Raw genomic sequence first — 20,000 nt, 5'->3', positions numbered from 1 at the left:
CAGACACACACCCACACAGACACACCCACACAGACACACACCCACACAGACACACCCACACACAAAGACACACACAAACACACCCACACAGACACACACCCACACAGACACACCCACACAGACACACACAAACACACACACAGACACACACAAACACACCCACACAGACACAACCACACAGACACACCCACACAACCACAGACACACACATACACACACAAACACAGACACACACAAACACAGACACACACAAACACACCCACACACACAAACACACCCACACACAAACACACCCACACACAAACACACCCACACACAAACACACCCACACAGACACACACACACAGACACACACAAACACACACAGACACACACAGACACACACAGACACACCCACACACAACCACACAGACACACACACAGAGACACACACAAACACACAGACACACACAAACACACAGACACACACAAACACACACACATACACACAGACACACACAAACACAGACACACATACAGGCCACACCTCTTTTGCCAGGGCAAAAAGGACACACACACACACAGACCACACCTCCTGCACTAAGACTGACAGAATGCACACAGAGGCCACACCTTCATTAAAACTGACAGGACACACACACACACACACATACACACACAGAGACCATGCCTCCTTCACTGAGACTGAAAGGACATACACACAGAGGCCACACCTCCTTCATTAAGACTGACAGGACACACACACACAGAGGCCACACCTCCTTCACTGACACTGATATGACACACACACACAGAGGCCACACCTCCTTCACTGACACCAACAGGACACACACAGAGGCCACACCTCCTTCACTGACACTGATACGACACACACACAGAGGCCACACCTCCTTCACTGACACTGATACAACATACACACAGAGGCCACACCTTCATTGAGACTGACAGGTCACACACACAGGCCACACCTCCTTTACTGCGACTGACAGGACTCACACACAGAGGCCATTCCTCTTTCATTAAGACTGACAGGACACACATAGAGGCCACGCCTCCTCTACGTGTTGAACTGTAGCCATATAAATAAACATGGAATCATGTACATGTCTGGAGTTCATGCTAGCTTAACATTCACATCAGTAATTAGTGTTATTCCTGTTACATTTTAATGAAATTAGGAGGTGTGACTCGGCCTGAGAGACGTACACTCACAAAAATCCGGCATGAAGGAATATTCTAGTGACACTGTCTCTGCGGAGAGAAAGCACATTTATTCACGAGGTTATGAAACCTTAATTCAATCAGAACACACCCTTTAATGGCTGACAAGCCTGATCTAATTTCATTGTTACCTAATTGGTTTAGTCAATTTTCCACCCCCGTGTGTGTGTGTGTGTGTGTGTGTGTGTGTGTGTGTGTATGTGACAGGGCTTTTTCCATGTGTCTCTCTTCAGAATGATTGGCGTTGCATAACCACACCACACACTCCTGATAACACTGCAGTGAGCGTGACAGGATGAGACAATAACACATTATTCTCCTGTGAAGTAATGAGAGGACAAAGTGTGTGTGTGTGTGTGAGTGTGTATGTGTGTGTGTGTGTGTGTGTGTGTGTGTGTGTATGTGTGTGTGTGTGTGTTATGGCTTTCCGTAAGCACTGAAACGTGATGCACAACATTAATTATAAATGAAGAGTGAATCTAAAGCAGTATGAAGTGTTGAAGTGTGAACGAGTGAATAACGAGAGGGAATGAGTCAAGACAAGATAAGAGGAGACGAGATGAGATGTGATGAGATAGAAGAAAATGAAATGAGACAACGATGAAGAAGAGATGAAACAGTAAGAGGAAAGACAAGATTGTTTGAGACAAAAAAATGAGATAAGAGCAGATGAGATAAACCAAGCAATGCAAAAGTGTACAAAACAACAAAAAGATGAGACGAGCATGTGAGGAGACACTATGAGATGAGACACAACAAGACAAGATAAAGACAAGATGAATGGTTGAGATGAGAAAAGATGAGATAGAACAAGATGAGAAACAAAATGAGACAAGACAAGAAGACGAGAAATGTAGTGAGGATTGGACAAGACGAGACAGAATGAGATGAGCTCAGGCTGAGACAGGACAACAAAATCAGATATGACAAGATAAGACGAGATAAGACTAGATAAGATGAGATAAGACAAGATAAGATGAGATAAGATGAGATGACACTAGATAAGATGAGATAAGACGAGATACGGCAAGATAAGATGAGATAAGATGAGATCAGGTAAGATAAGATGAGAAGATGAGATAAGGTAAGATAAGATGAGATAAGACAAGATGAGATAAGACAAGATAATGTAAGATAAGATGAGACGACAAGATAAGGTAAGATAAGATGAGATAAGGTAAGATAAGATGAGATAAGACAAGATAAGGTAAGATAAGATGAGATAAGACAAGGTAAATTAAGATAAGATGAGATAAGACAAGATAAGGTAAGATAAGATCGGCAACCTCATATTTTATCACTGATCCTAGTCACTGAGATAAAGCTGTAATTTCTTATCTAATAAAGGTGTCTCTGCAGATCTATCCCATAATTCTGTTCAGCGCAACAGAGTGAACATTAAACAAGGTGAATCAAAGTGTCGCTCAGAGGAGTTGTTCAGAGTCGCTCAGAGTCGTTGAGTGAATCACTCTGGTGTCAGTTTTAATAACTTTTTACTTTCATCCACTTTTATAACACACAAGTCTCGCTCTCTCTCTCTCTCTCTCTCTCTCTCTCTCTCTCACAAGAGCTTTAAAGACATTAAAGTTACATGCTTTCATGGTAAAGCATGAAAATCTTGCACATGTATGTGTGTTCGTGTGTGTGTGTGTGTGTGTGTGTGTGTGGTTAGCAAGCTGTATGGTGTTAATTAGCCGCATGCCGTTAATTATCGGCATCGTCACCTTCATTAGCTGAGCATGGAAAAATAGTAGGAATGAGGATTATGATGTCATCGAGCTGCTCTTTGTGTTGCTAATGTGCACATCAGGGATGATGGCAGTAACTCATCCTGCGCTTTATTCACCCTGAAGGATGAAAACGATGCCGCCGGTTAGCTGAGCCTGAGCGCCGATCAATATCCAATGAGAAGACAGCTTCATTCCCATGAATGTGGTTTAGAGCTAGGCAATTTTACAAGAGGAAAAAATCAATAGGCGTGTGTGTGTGTGTGTGTGTGTGTGTGTGTGTGGCTTAATTAATAATCAAACAGCTTTCTTTGTGCTTTGTCTTTGAAGATTACACGGAGAGCGCTACAGCAACACCATTAAAATGAATATTAATATTAAAGTGGCTATAAGCGATTTTTAACGTGTGTATAATAAGAGCTGAATTTACATCCTGATAGCTGTCACTAAAATCAACAAATAAACATTTTACATATGCACAGAAGTGCCAAAACTGCATCTTCAAATCCTATGAATATGCAAATGAGCCACACCCCTAACACACACAGGACCACACCCTCCAAAACATCTGTATTTAAAAAATTAAGAAGCTTCAGGGAAACGTTTACAAAACCCCGACTGACCCCCAGACATGAATAATCGATCATTAATTTGCATACGATGCTTATGACTCCTCCCCCTGACAAAACAATCACAAACAGAATACACACTGTTTAGTCATAAATTACTACAGAATATTAAACCAAAAAGGGGAAGCTTTTTTAGAGCTGAGCAATTGATTTCTGAACCCTGAACAAACTCCAGGCATAAATATTCATCTCTTCGTGCTACATAATTAACGAACAAGAAAAAACAGTCATGATATGCAGTAAAATGACACCCCTGATAACAGCAGGATATCTGGCTACCCTCTATTAACACACACATGCTGTACAGAATCCAAAATATCATCATCATCATCATCATCATCATCATCACCGTCATCATCGTCATCTTCAATAAGAACAATAACATTTAACCATCAAAAGAGGGGTTTTTTAAATCTGTCTTCTACAAAAACAGACACAGACCTGAGGTTTTTTATCTCACTCTGACTGAGCAACCTTCAGGCTCGATAAGTCATCATTTCACAATATAAGAAATCTTAAAAAGACTCTTCCTGAGGGATTAACTCCCAACCTGGCAAATCACAAAACTGAAAAAACTCTCTGGAAACAAAACACAATCTGGCAACCCAGATCAGAATCCCAAACAACAACAACAACAACAACAACATAGTCCAGCCCTTTTTCACTACAGACCTGATTCACTGTTTGTTCACACTGGAATAATTCCTTTTGTTCATTTTTGTGCTAAATAAACAAAACAAAAGAATAATATCTTTTTAATCTAGATGCACAAAACCCCCAAAACATACCTACATCATTCCCCATAACCTGAGAAACATTATTATTTTTGTAAAGGTATATCCTACAAAAACTTCCACAGACCTGAACAACAGTCCGTCCCACTCTGACACCGGCTTTAACCCTCGGGAACAAATAAAGTTTTTTTTAACTGAATTGAATTGAATTAATAATCCAATTTCTGTTCTACAAAGAAATCGAACTGAGCCTGAAAATCTGAAAAAAAAAATTATTCTTAATGGTGGATAAAGTCCTAATCTGGCAAACTGTACTGGATAAAAACCTCCCAATCTGGCAAATTTCCCCCTATTAACAACCCAAAACAACAACAAATATATAAATAAATCCCATAACATACACAGACACGAGCGAAAAAAATACTAAAGAAAAGCAGATAAAATGACCTTTAAAAGTTGTGGATGAAAATATTTCAATCTGGCAACCCTGAAACTTTCTTACACAATTGTTTGTTTGTGAAGAATTGTTTATTTGCTGTGTGTAGCTTATGTAAACGCTGGAAGAGTCATCTCTCTCTCTCTCTCTCTCTCTCTCTCACACACACACACACACACAATTTTGAGTCAGATCTCACCGGGGCTCAAAGGCATTACCAGTCAGCTGTGTGTATGTGTGTGTGAGTGTGTATGTGTGTGTGTGTGTGTGAGAGAGACAGATGAAGTGATGTGCACAGATGCACGAGCAGGATTATCACAGGAGGAAGTTCATCACGCATTGCACGCCCATGAAAGCGCTGTCATTCCACGACACTTTGCGCTTCCGGTCTGATCTCGCACTTAGAGTTCAATGCACAACACGCACTGAAGCGTCATAACGCCGGTATAACGCTGTGAAAGTAACCCGTGCTTACCTGGAAGGTATAAAAGCGCGTGCCGTTGGGCGGATGCATCTTCGGGGAGCTCGTCCCCGCGCTCATGTCCGCGAATATCATAGCGATTACCAAGAAGTTGGTCGGGTTTCGGGAGAGTTAAATCCTGCGCGGTGATTACAATCCCGCACTCTGATATGCGGGAGAGAGAGAGAGAGAGAGAGAGAGAGAGAGAGAGAGAGAGAGAGAGAGAGAGAGAGGGAGGACACGCGCTCTTCCAGCCACCGCGTCAGCGCCGTGTCTCTCTCATCTTCCCACTGTGCTGTGGATGATGCTGTGCACGAGCAGCGCGCGGCCGCGCCATCCGTCTCACTGCGTTCCGTACAGCGCGCGAGAGCACGCGCTCCACAACACCGGCCGTGGCGTCCTACACTCTCACACACACACTCACACACACTCACACACACTCACACACACACTCACACACACTCACACACACAGCTCTGATAATCTCTCACTTTCTTCTTATCTTTTTTTATCTTTCCCAAGAAAACCACGCCCTTCTCGCGGCTTTTTTTTATCCGCCGCGCTCTGTGATTGGTCAGCGTTCAGCGCTCGTGAAGGAGTTCTGACTGGCTGTGATTGGTCAGTGTACTGCTCTCTCTCTCTCTCTCTCTCTCTCTCTCTCTCTCTCAAATTTGTCCTGTCTGTAGTGAATATTAATGACAGACAAAAAAAGCATTTGACATGAAAGGCAAAACGTCATCTGGAAGATTATGAATTTGCATATTAGACACGCCCCACGCCCAAACAGGAACAAAACAGGAACGAAACATGCTCTTTCCTGCAGAACTAAAAGTCCAGGGGGTGGAGTCTGACCTAAACCAGCTCCGCCTACCGGACAGATTCCAACTAAAAACCAAGGGGGTGGAGTCTGACTTGATCCAGCTCCGCCTACCTAGACAGATTTAAACTAAAAACCACGGGGGTGGGGTCTGGCAGCTTCAGGGAGTGGAGTTTGATTCAGCCCTGTTCCAGGGGGTGGAGCCTGGACAAATTCAAACTAAAAGCCATCATCTAATCATTAAAAGATCACGCAGAAAGTCAAAAACATTTCACTTATGAAGCTGCTAATTAGACATGCCCCGCCCCTGTCTGTGATGCTGTGAAGCATCTCATGGTTCATGGTTAGGGTTTAGAAGAGGAGCTCCATCAGATCTGGCTCCGCCTCCTGGTTGTGCTGAGGTTAAATAGAACCCCTGTATACTGAACAAGGGCACACCCAAACAACCCAGACTGACCCCCAGGCATGAATAATTCATGATCAGTTTGTGTTAGATGTGTGTTACTGTGTGTTGAACAACAGCAAGGAGGAGAAGAGAAGATTATAGATTCTTCAGCACTGTAGTCATAAATAAGTACAGAGATGTTCAGCCAGAGGACGAGGGATTTTTCACTCGGCTCTACAGGAGCTTTCTGAACCCTGAACAACCTTCAGGCATCAACACAAAATGCTGAGCGCTGCATAATTAATGCAATACAGAACACTGTAAAAAAATCACAGACCCTTAAGCACAGATTTATTTTTACAAACTTATTAAAAACAGATGATATAAATGTCTACAGTACAATTCCAGCTGTTTAACAGGGTCAGGGTGTTCTGTTCATTTCTCATACTTCATCCATGGAAGACATTTTTAATAAGATCATCAACATTCTTTATAGCACAATAAATGATTAGAACATTAGAAAAGCATAGAACCCACTTTGAGAACCAGGGAACTAGAATGACTGTTACAAAACGCTGACACTGGAGACTCCTTCCATAAATGTCACACGAAAACGATTACACTCACTGCTTAATCTGTTTAGTACACATTCCTCTGAATGAGCTGTTACCATAGCAACGGTAAGGTTGTGATGACAATGGAGCGCATTAATAGGAACCTGCTGTTATAAAAAGTTCCTCAACAAATTCCATCCAATCAGAATCCAGAACTGGAGACTGGACCGCTGGGGTCCTATCATGAGAAATGAAATAAATCTAAATGCTGCTCATGTCCGGACAAGTCTAACACGGGAACGTGGTGATCACAATCCAAAACAGATGACAGGTAATTAATTACAGATCCTTAACGAGTAATTAACACCTGCTGTGGGTTTAATTATAACAACGTATAAGAGCAGAGACATGAGTGTTAGTGAACCAGCAGAACACACACTCACGTAAAATCACATTAGAGACGAGGTTCAGGTGTATTATATAGACCTCTCTCTCTCTCTCTCTCTCTCTCCCTCTCTCTCTCTCTCTCTCTCTCTCTCTGCCCCCCCTCTCTGAATGTTCTGTACCATTATAAGTGCCTTAAATATCAAGGTCTTCCAGGCCACTTTAATGAAACAGTGCTGTAATGGACTACAGAGAGATGAACTAGAGTCAGATGAATGAGGCATGAGTCAGGGTGTAGAAGTCCGGCCACGCCCTGATCCTCATCTTCAGCTCAGACTCAGCAGTTCATTTGGCACTGAGATGCTCTGTCACTTATCACTCGCTCCCTTTTCCAGTGAAAGTAAAGGTCATGCTGCTCTCAGTCCCTTCCTCTTCACTGCTGTTTTCCTCAACACAATAAAACACTCAGCGCTGGGGACGATGATCAGAGCCGTGCTGAGAGAGACACCATGAGACCGTTTAACTGAAGTTACTCACTAAAAACACTGTCTCCTTATGGACAAAACAAACACTGTCTCCTTATGGACAAAACAAAACACTGTCTCCTTATGGACAAAACAAAACACTGTCTCCTTATGGACAAAACAAAACACTGTCTCCTTATGGACAAAACAAAACACTGTCTCCTTATGGACAAAACAAAACACTGTCTCCTTATGGACAAAACAAAACACTGTCTCCTTATGGACGAAACAAAACACTGTCTCCTTATGGACAAAACAAAACACTGTCTCCTTATGGACAAAACAAAACACTGTCTCCTTATGGACAAAACAAAACACTGTCTCCATATGGACAAAACAAAACACTGTCTCCTTATGGACAAAACAAAACACTGTCTCCTTATGGACAAAACAAACACTGTCTCCTTATGGACAAAACAAAACACTGTCTCCTTATGGACAAAACAAAACACTGTCTTCTTATGGACAAAACAAAACACTGTCTCCTTATGGACAAAACAAACACTGTCTCCTTATGGACAAAAAACTCTGTCTCCTTATGGACAAAACAAGACACTGTCTCCTTATGGACAAAACAAAACTCTGTCTCCTTATGGACAAAACAAACACTGTCTCCTTGTGGACAAAACAAAACACTGTCTCCTTATGGACAAAACAAACACTGTCTCCTTATGGACAAAACAAAACACTGTCTCCTTATGGACAAAACAAACACTGTCTCCTTATGGACAAAACAAAATACTGTCTCCTTATGGACAAAACAAACACTGTCTCCTTGTGGACAAAACAAAACACTGTCTCCTTATGGACAAAACAAACACTGTCTCCTTATGGACAAAACAAAACACTGTCTCCTTATGGACAAAACAAACACTGTCTCCTTATGGACAAAACAAACACTGTCTCCTTATGGACAAAACAAACACTGTCTCCTTATGGACAAAACAAAACACTGTCTCCTTATGGACAAAACAAAACACTGTCTCCTTATGGACAAAACAAACACTGTCTCCTTATGGACAAAACAAAACACTGTCTCCTTATGGACAAAACAAAACACTGTCTCCTTATGGACAAAACAAAACACTGTCTTCTTATGGACAAAACAAAACACTGTCTCCTTATGGACAAAACAAACACTGTCTCCTTATGGACAAAAAACTCTGTCTCCTTATGGACAAAACAAGACACTGTCTCCTTATGGACAAAACAAAACTCTGTCTCCTTATGGACAAAACAAACACTGTCTCCTTGTGGACAAAACAAAACACTGTCTCCTTATGGACAAAACAAAACACTGTCTCCTTATGGACAAAACAAAACACTGTCTCCTTGTGGACAAAACAAAACACTGTCTCCTTGTGGACAAAACAAAACACTGTCTCCTTATGGACAAAACAAAACAAAACTCTGTCTCCTTGTGGACAAAACAAAACTCTGTCTCCTTATGGACAAAACAAAACAAAACTCTGTCTCCTTATGGACAAAACAAAACTCTGTCTCCTTATGGACAAAACAAAACTCTGTCTCCTTATGGACAAAACAAAACTCTGTCTCCTTATGGACAAAACAAAACACTGTCTCCTTATGGACAAAACGAAACACTGTCTTCTTATGGACAAAAAACTCTGTCTCCTTATGGACAAAACAAAACACTGTCTCCTTATGGACAAAACAAAACACTTTCTCATTAAGGACAAAAAACATTGTCTCCTTATGGACAAAACAAAACACTTTCTCATTAAGGACAAAAAACAATGTCTCCTTATGGACAAAACAAAACACTGTCTCATTATGGACAAAAAACAATGTCTCCTTATGGACAAAACAAAACTCTGTTTAGAGGACAGATATCGGTGGACAGACAAAATCAGTAGAGATAAAACAGAAGGATTGGTGTAAATGGTGTACAGAGAAAAGGGATGTACATGAATGGAAAAGTGATAATTAGGCAAACAAAATGGACATAGAAGAAGAGACAGAATAAAAAGATAAAAGAGAGTGATTGAAAAGAGTGGACATATGAGTGGACAGACATATCAGACACAGATATTAGTGTGCAGACATAATGGACACAGATACGGAGAAAGACAATGACAGACTAGCAATAGGCAGACAGACAGACAGAGTTACTGGAGCGCTGAAATTCCCAGACGCTGACGGACAGACAGAGGAAATGGACAGAAGTGGACTTGATAATGAAGGAATTGTATAACGCTCTTATGAAGTGTGACAGAAGCCTTCAGCAGTTAGAGAGATTTAACACCTGCTGTGAGTCGAGAGAAATTTCCAGCTAAAGAGACTAAAAATATCACGCTGCTTCTCCTCCACTTCCACTGTTTCCTCAGGTTGCCATGGCGATGTCAGCAACCACCACCAATGTCCGATGGTAAGGGCGGGGGGACAGGACGGTCCGTAGTGATTTTCTGTCCTGACATCTCCGTATGTGTGTGTGTGTGTGTGTAGTTACAGTGAAGACTCGCTAGCAAAGACAACACTTTGTGCTAAGCTTGTTCAGTCGCTAATCGGACACACACACACACACACGCTAGCTATTATAACTTCATTACACGACGAGTGTCAGTGTAAGTGTCAGTGTGGCAAACCACCTCAACGTTTAAACCCCAATCAGTGCATTATGGGTAATGTTCCAGCTTCACCTCTGACTGTTCCACAGCGCTGACACTGGAGACTCCTTCCACACATCACACACAAACACATTCCTCCTCACAGAAAACTCCCACAGTTTACACACGTAGCTATGGATGAGCTGTTACTATAGCAACAATAACGGCTTCGAACGAATTTGCAGCCAATCAGAATCCAGAAAACAGCAGCAACGTCGTATTGACTTCATTTAGTGAGAACCCCCCCCCTGATATTTAACTCCGCCCCTTAGCCACACCCCTAAGCCTAACCAATTAAATTCTATCATATAAAAACTTGCAAGAATGTGGATGTTTTCCACTGAAGCACATTTAAAGAGGCTTCTTATATTTCAATCATGTTTCATTTTACATAATTCCACAAACAAAAATAGCATTTTTTTGGTTGATTTTTTCATGATGGTTCAGATCTTCAGTTCTGTTTCGAGAGACCTGTGTGTGTGTGTGTGTGTATGTGTGTGTGTGTGTGTGTGTGTGTGTTTCAGGTCATCTCTGAAGGCCCCATCTGCTTCCTCTCCCCCTCCAGCAGAGTATCAGCTCGGTGTTCAGTCCCGAGTGTCATGCGGTTAAAACACCCAGCGGATTTTTTCATCTCTTTTACTAAATCACATTATTGCCGCTGAGCTTCATGAGCTTGTATCATTCACTCCTGGTCGCGGCAAGCTGTAATACTTTCCCCATTACACTCACCAGTGTGAAGCTAATCGCGGCAGCGGCAGCATTGTTCCTGTGTTTATGTAAGAAGAACACCGAGCTCATTTACACCACAGCTCCGTTCTGATTGGTCAGAAGTCTGATTAATTGGTCTGATTAATTCTCTATAGCAGCAGCACTGACAATACACAAGCTGGACAGAGAAGCAGATGTTTGTGGAAGGAGACCCCAGTGTCAGTGAACAGTCAGAGGTGTGGTGTGAGAGGAATAAAACACATGGGGTCGTGCTGTTTAAGAAAAATAATCAACTTCAGAGTGGAAACAGTGATCAGGTGTGTCAGTATAACAGCAACACACACTTACTCATGGTGTTATCGTGTGTGTGTGTGTATATGTGTGTGTGTGTGTTCCTGACCTGAAACACACTGGCGTGTTCTCCTCATGGAGGGTGTGTTAATGAGCTGATGAGCTGAATCAGGTGTGTTACAGCAGGACACACAGCTGTGATGTACAGCACGGCATGCTGGGATTACACTGCTGAAGCCCACCGGCCAATCAGATTGAAGGACTGTCATGGCCTGCAGCCAATCACAGAGGACAGCTGTGTCACGGCAACAAGAGTCAATGCACGCACATCTATCTATCCATCCATCCATCTCTCTCACACTCCCCCCCCCTCTGATTCTTTTTTCTCTTTTTCTATTTCTGTCTCCTGCCATCTCTCTCTCTCTCTCTCTCTCTCTCTCTCTCTGTGTATATATATATTCCAGTCCTCCAGATGATGTGTAATCTTCCTGTCAGTATGTTTCTTGCACTCTCATGTTCTCTTACAGTCAGATCTAACACTGGAGTACTGTACACATAAATACCCCCCCCCATTGTACTAGAGGGATTTTGTCTTAACGAAGAGACGACTGACTTCTAATTAACTTCACCTGTGAGATACTGCAACAGCTCCATAGAAAGAAAGAAAGAAAGAAAGAAAGAAGGAAAGAAAGAAAGAAAGAAAGAAAGAAAGAAAGAAAGAAAGAAAGAAAGAAAGAAAGAAATGGAGGAATAGTTCTCATCTCTTACACACAGGGGTAATTATTATGTGATTAAAAATGCACACTGTTCTCTATACACACTACACTTTCATACAGGTGCAGAGGGAAAGTGTGTGTGTGTGTGTGTGTGTGTCTAGGCATATGTGTGTGTAATCATGTTAGTCCATCTTCACTGGATCAATAACTGCATTAACTGTTCTATACATCTGCAGATCACACACACACACACACACACAACACACACACACACACACACACACACAACACACACACACACACACACACAAAACACACACATACACAACACACACACACACACCATTATATACAACACCACACATACGCAACACACACACACACCATTATATACAACACCACACATACACAACACACACACACACACACACCATTATATACAACACACACAACACACACACACACACACAAAACACACACATACACAACACACACACACACAACACACACACGTACACAACACACACATACACAACACACACACACACCATTATATACAACACACACATACACAACACACACACACACCATTATATACAACACACACATACACAACACACACACACACCATTATATACAACACCACACATACACAACACACACACACACACACACACATACACAACACACACACACATACACAACACACACACACAACACACACATACACAACACACACACACACAACACACACACATACACAACACACACACACAACACACATACACAACACACACACAACACACACATACACAACACACACACAACACACACACACAACACACACATACACAACACACACACAACACACACACACAACACACACATACACCAAATACACAACACTATACAGAACATAGATTCATGACACAAATACACAACACAGAGGCACATGCTATCGATCCAACATCTCCATCTTTCTCATTTCTTCAGAACAGATTCACAACAGATTTCTACTTTTCCAAACTCCAAATATTTAATTTACCAGATTCTGGTTTGCTTTTAGAACCTCCATCCTGTCTAGAACCTGCCTCTAGACTTTACTGTCACACACATATCCTCAAGTGTCCAGCTGGTTACAGGACATGTTCTAGAACCTGCTTTACTGTGCTGGACATTTTCTGCATAATCCATTCACAGATTCCACTGCAGAACACCTTCTCCACAATCCACCCTCTGGATCTTATCTTACTCTGACATACTGCTCCAGAACGTATTTTCCAGAACTTTATTTCCAGAATTTACGACTCAGAACCTATTCTGAAGGACAAACCTTCCACATGACCCTTTCCAGATTCTTATCCTCATTCTAATACAGTTTTAAAGAGCATTCTGTCCAGAACATACTCTCTAGAACCTACTTTCCATAAATTCCAGAATGTACTGTCTACTGTCCAGAATATATTTTCTAGAACCTACATTCCATGTTCTACTTACCCAGAGTCTACTATTCAGAAACTACTGTCCAGAATATATTCCCTAGACCTCTAGACTTTACTGTCCAGGACATATCTCCAGGATCCACTTCACCATTTTATGTTTTCCATTCCAGAACATATTCTGAAGGACAAACTTCCAGATTCTCTGGAACATATTTAAACTCTAGACATCACAGTTTCTGCTCCAGAACGTATTTTCCAGAACTTACTTTCCAGAATTTATGACTCAGAACCTATTCTGAAGGACAAACCTTCCACATGACCCTTTCCAGATTCTTTTTTTTTTTTTTGTCTATTCAAAATTGTCTGTCCAGGATATGTTCTCTTGAACCTTCCTCTAGACTCCAGAACATTTCTCCAGGATCCACTTCACCATTTTATGTTATCTATTCCAGAACATATTCAAACTTCAAACTTCATATTCAAACATATCCAGAACAACAAACTTTCCATATTCCAGATTCTCTAGAACATCTTCAGACTCCAGACTTCACAGATTCTGTTCCAGAACATAATCTCCACAATCCGCTCTCCAGATTATCTGTTCTCTGATCTACCGCTCTGGAACACAGTTTCCAGAACCTACTTTCCAGGATCTATCTATCTGGAAGTTGAGCAGTATCTGGGATGTGGTGGCTTAGTGGTTAAGGTGTTAGACTACAGATGGTAGGGTTGTGAGTTTAAATCTGAGGTCCACCAAGCTGCCCCTGCTGGGCCCCTGAGCTGGGCCCTTAATGCTCAGCTTTATAAAAATGTGATCAAATGTAAGTTGCTCTAGATAAGGGGTCTACACACAAATCTAGTTAGAATCCAGTTTTCCAGGATCTACTGTCCAGCACAGAATCGGCAAAATCCACTGTCCAGAATTTATCTTCAGCATTTTTATTTTCAGTTGATATTTTAGTCTCCAGAACACATTTCTCTAGCACCTACATTCCATACTCTACTCTCTATACTTTATAACCCAGAACCTGCTGCTTGACTTGATGTATTTGAGCAGCAGTCCGGTCCAGTCCAGTCCGGTCCTCCTGAGCACCACATCAGATTTAAATTCATGTCAGGTTTTTTTCCTCTTTTTCATCCTGCAGGTTTTCACTGTGTTTGAGGGAGTGATGGTTTCTGTGGTATCTGAAATAACACCAGCGTTATGGGTCTTCTGAACGTGCGTGAGGGTTCTGCTATGGTTCCAAACTGTGTTCCAGTTGTCTCACACACACACACATACACACACACACACACACAATCTAGATAAGGTGAAGTCAGAGATACAGGAGAAGCATTCTGTGACATTGAAGATGTATAAATATATATTATTTATCACACACACTCACACACACACACACACACACACACACACACTCACACACACACACACACACTCACACACACACACACACACACACACCTTGCCCATATTGAACACATTAGAGTTAGTGAGAAATAGAGATTTTCTAAATCTTGTGCTGACTCACACACACACACACACACACCCTTGTCTCCAGAGTCCCGCAGAGCCACAGGAGGTTTCGACATCAGGAGGATGAGTCAGTTTGAAACTTCACCCGAGCAGATCAGCATGTGAGAGAGAGACAGAAGGAGAATAATGACTGCTGACTGTTTCAGGAACTCTTCCCTCTGCAACAGCGTTTATTTTAAACCGGTTCCTGCACACACTGCTGTCTGTGGAGCATCACGGCTGAGAGAGAAGCAGGAAATTAAAAAAATCACAAGGCGACATACCCGGAGTCAGAGACTTAAACATCAGTGTTTAGTTCCTGGTGTTCACAGTCGGGTTCTTCAGATGATTTCCTCAGCTCCATGTTCAGATTATTAAAATCACCTGTGTGTAGGTCACGTCTCCGAGGTTGCCAGATTGCGGCTTTTGAACACAAACCCTCCCTTTTAGCTATAACAAAACTTAAAGGTGAAAAGTATAAAGATGAACATGATGATATCTGAGTGAGAAGATGCGGAGCGTGGAGATAAATCTCATATCTCAATAATATATGGCTGCATGAACAGAGCTCGCTGTGATGATGTCATCAGTCAGTGGTTTCAGAACGGCTTCAGTCTCGTTATTCAGCAGCACAAAGAACAGAACAGAACAGAACAGAACTCGATCCAGAGCAGCTACAAAACATTTATCCTCCATATTTTTACATTTTACATTTTTACAGAGGGCGAGAAGGAGCTGGAGGATGAGTAGGTGGGCCAGGGGGTGGGGGTTTTGGAGCATGGGTGGTTTGGAGGGCAAGGGGGTGGGAGAGGGGGTGGGGTTGTTGCAGGAGGGCGAGAGGGTGGGACAGGGGGTGGGACAGGGGTGGCGGGGCTGTAGGGTGAGTGGGTGGGTGAGGGTGAGTGAGAGGGAGGGGGGAGGTGGAGGGTGAGATAGCATGTGAGAAGATGGGATAATCTATTAAAAAAAAGAAGGTTGTGAGTTCAAATCTCTGGACCGCCCCTGGGCAAGGCCCTTAACCCTCAATTACTCCACTGTATAAAATGGTGTCTGTTTAGAGGTCACACACTGTCAGGACCGGACACTGGGACTGTAATCATATTCTGATAAATGACAATACAGTTTGATGAGATTTCAGGGGTTTTGTTAGAATTTAATAAAAATCCAAACTCTGACTCCGGCTGCAGATGATTAAAGTTTACATCAGTAACCTGACTGGATCTTTTCTACAGCTTCTAAACAACACAAAATCATTTCAAACAAAAGCAAACAAAAATAATAACTATACAGTATTTAATGTATTTTTGTCTCTGACATTAACTAGCATAGTGTGCATGTGTGTGTGTGTGTGTGTGTGTGTGCGTATGTGTGTGTGTGCATGTGTGTGTGTGTGTGTGTTCATGAAGGAATGTAAACACACTTCTAAAGGCCAATCTGCTGTAAATTGACATCATCAGTCTTCACTAGTGTACCTGCACATCCTTGTGTGTGTGTGTGTGTTTCCATGGTAACGTGGCTTGGTCTCATCGCTGTGTTTACTTAATTCCAGAGGTTGAAAGTCATCACTCTCGTCCCAAACTCATAAGTTTCTCATTAAATTCATCAGAGTGAAGCAGGAAATCTCTCACCACTTCTCCTGCTCTAATGGTGTAAATGTGCTGCTTCTGGAACCGGACTACACACACACTACACACACACTACACACACACACTACACACACTACACACACACTACACACACACTACACACACACTACACACACTACACACACTACACACACACTACACACACACTACACACACACACTACACACACTACACACACACTACACACACACACTACACACACACTACACACACTACACACACACTACACACACACACTACACACACACTACACACACACACTACACTACACATTCTACACACACTACACATTCTACACATTCTACACATTCTACACACTCTACACACACACTCTACACACACTACACACACTACACACACACTACACATTCTACACATTCTACACACACACTACACATTCTACACACTCTACACACACTACACACACACCACACTCTACACACACACACTCTACACACACACGACACACACACTACACACTCTACACACACACTACACACTCTACACACACACACTACACACACTACTCACTCTACACACACTACACACTCTACACACACACACTACACACTCTACACACACTACACACTCTACACACACTACACACTCTATACACACACTGAACACTACACACTCTACACACACTACACACACACTACACACTCTACACACACTACACACTCTACACACACTACACACACACTACACACTCTACACACACTACACACTCTATACACACTCTACACACACTCTGAACACTACACACACTACACACACTACACACACACTACACACACTACACACTCTACACACACTACACACTCTATACACACACTGAACACTACACACTCTACACACACTACACACACACTACACACTCTACACACACTACACACTCTACACACACTCTGAACACTACACACACTACACACACACTACACACTCTACACACACTACACACACACTACACACACTACACACACACTACACACTCTATACACACTGAACACTACACACTACACACTCTACACACACTACACACTCTACACACACTACACACTCTACACACACTACACACTCTACACACACTACACACTCTATACACACACTACACACACTACACACTCTACACACACTACACACTCTATACACACACTGAACACTACACACTCTACACACACACTACACACTCTACACACACTACACACACACCACACTCTATACACACACTACACACTCTACACACACTACACACTCTACACACACTACACACTCTATACACACACTACACACACACTACACACTCTATACACACTCTGAACACTACACACACTACACACACACTACACACTCTACACACACTACACACACACCACACTCTACACACTCTACACACACTACACACTCTATACACACACTGAACACTACACACTCTACACACACTACACACACACCACACTCTACACACTCTATACACACACTACACACACACACCACACTCTACACACTCTATACACACACTACACACTCTACACACACTACACACACACCACACTCTACACACTCTACACACTCTATACACACACTACACACACACCACACTCTACACACACTACACACTCTATACACACACTGAACACTACACACTCTACACACACTACACACACACCACACTCTACACACACTACACACTCTATACACACACTACACACTCTATACACACACTACACACTCTACACACTCTACACACACTACACACACACACCACACTCTACACACTCTACACACACTACACACTCTATACACACACTGAACACTACACACTCTACACACACTCTACACACTCTATACACACACTGAACACTACACACTCTACACACACTCTACACACTCTACACACACTCTGAACACTACACACTCTACACACACTACAAACACTGAAGACTATAAACACGCTGGTGGTCATGGTGCTGTGACATTAAATGCCCCCTGCTGGTCAGGGCTGAGATTCCATTCTACTATTTACTGACAGGATGTCAGATTTTTGCTCGCTCTCTCTCTCTCTCTCTCTCTCTCTCTCTCTTGCTCTCTCTCTCTTTCTTCTTTTAAGTAGAGCAATTGTTTATGACTCGTCAGTGTGAACGCTGCAGCAGAAAAAACAGGAATATTTGTTCACAGCGCTCTCTGCTGGTCACTTCTCTCATTACAGCACGAGCTTCTTCTGTATTCGAGTTTATACTGACCCCTAGTGGACAAAGTGTGATTAGCGGCAAGTTCTAAGAAGAAATGTGTAGCGATTAGCTTCTAAACACACACACACACACGTGTCTGCTTTAATTTATACACCACTGATAATAAATGAAGATTGTTTTATGCTCTTGAGACCTGAACAAAGATGATCATGATTTCTTGATAACTGCAGAAACTTCAGAAATGTTTCTTCAGTAACTGTACAGCTTTATTTATTAAATACCTACATGATGCAGTGAAAGAGTCCACGTTTCTCCTGATCAGGACTGTGAGGATATTGAAATGTTAAACAGTTTGGTCACATCATTTACTCGTGCAAGTTTTGCCGTGTGATGCTGTGAAATAACGCAGTAAAGTCAGGAATAAGAAGACTCCAAATCTAATTCTTTATCTCATTGTCTGTACCACTTATCCGATCTGTCCTCAGGTCACGGGGAGCGTGTGCCTATCTCAGGCGTCATCGGGCATCAAGGCAGGATACACCCTGGACGGAGTGCCAACCCATCGCAGGGCACACACACACACACACACACACACACACACACACACACTACGGGCAATTTAGAGACTCCAATCAGCCTAGAAGCATGTCTTTGGACTGTGGGAGGAAACCGGAGCACCCGGAGGAAACCCACCAAGCACAGGGAGAACATGCAAACTCCACACACACAGTGAGGGGGAGTGAGACTCGAACCCAGGCAGTGTGAGGAGAACGTGCTAACCACTAAGCCACCATGCCGCCATCGCATCTACTCTACCTTTAAAAAATTGAGATTACCAACAAAAGATGAAACCAGATTTTTAAAAAAAAATAAAATCAGACTATTAAAAATTATTTAATGAATAAATAAATAAATAAATAAATAGAAGTATCGTCTGAAGTTCATTTGAGTGAATTCCACCAGAGTTTAAAGCGTCTCAGAAAAGCTAAGGCTA

General features: G+C 42.3%; 1 protein-coding gene across 5 annotated transcripts in view; it reads right to left on the bottom strand.

Moving 5' to 3' along the window:
- Positions 1-20,000, bottom strand: part of ppfia2 (PTPRF interacting protein alpha 2) — a 143,603-nt gene that overhangs the window by 89,002 nt on the left and 34,601 nt on the right. Inside the window, exon 1 of one of the 5 annotated variants that reach the window (XM_058416693.1) lies at positions 5,223-5,692. The exons of the other annotated variants lie outside the window; for them this stretch is intronic. Coding sequence (XP_058272676.1) covers positions 5,223-5,303 — 81 coding nt within the window. The 5' untranslated portion in view covers positions 5,304-5,692. Of the gene's footprint in view, positions 1-5,222; positions 5,693-20,000 lie in introns of those variants that run through there. 5 annotated transcript variants of the gene reach the window in all.

The sequence above is a fragment of the Hemibagrus wyckioides genome, linkage group LG19, assembly GCF_019097595.1.
Source record: "Hemibagrus wyckioides isolate EC202008001 linkage group LG19, SWU_Hwy_1.0, whole genome shotgun sequence".
Classification (NCBI taxonomy): domain Eukaryota; kingdom Metazoa; phylum Chordata; class Actinopteri; order Siluriformes; family Bagridae; genus Hemibagrus; species Hemibagrus wyckioides.
Note: the sequence above shows the minus strand (reverse complement) of the source record. Positions and strands in the feature narration are given on the sequence as shown.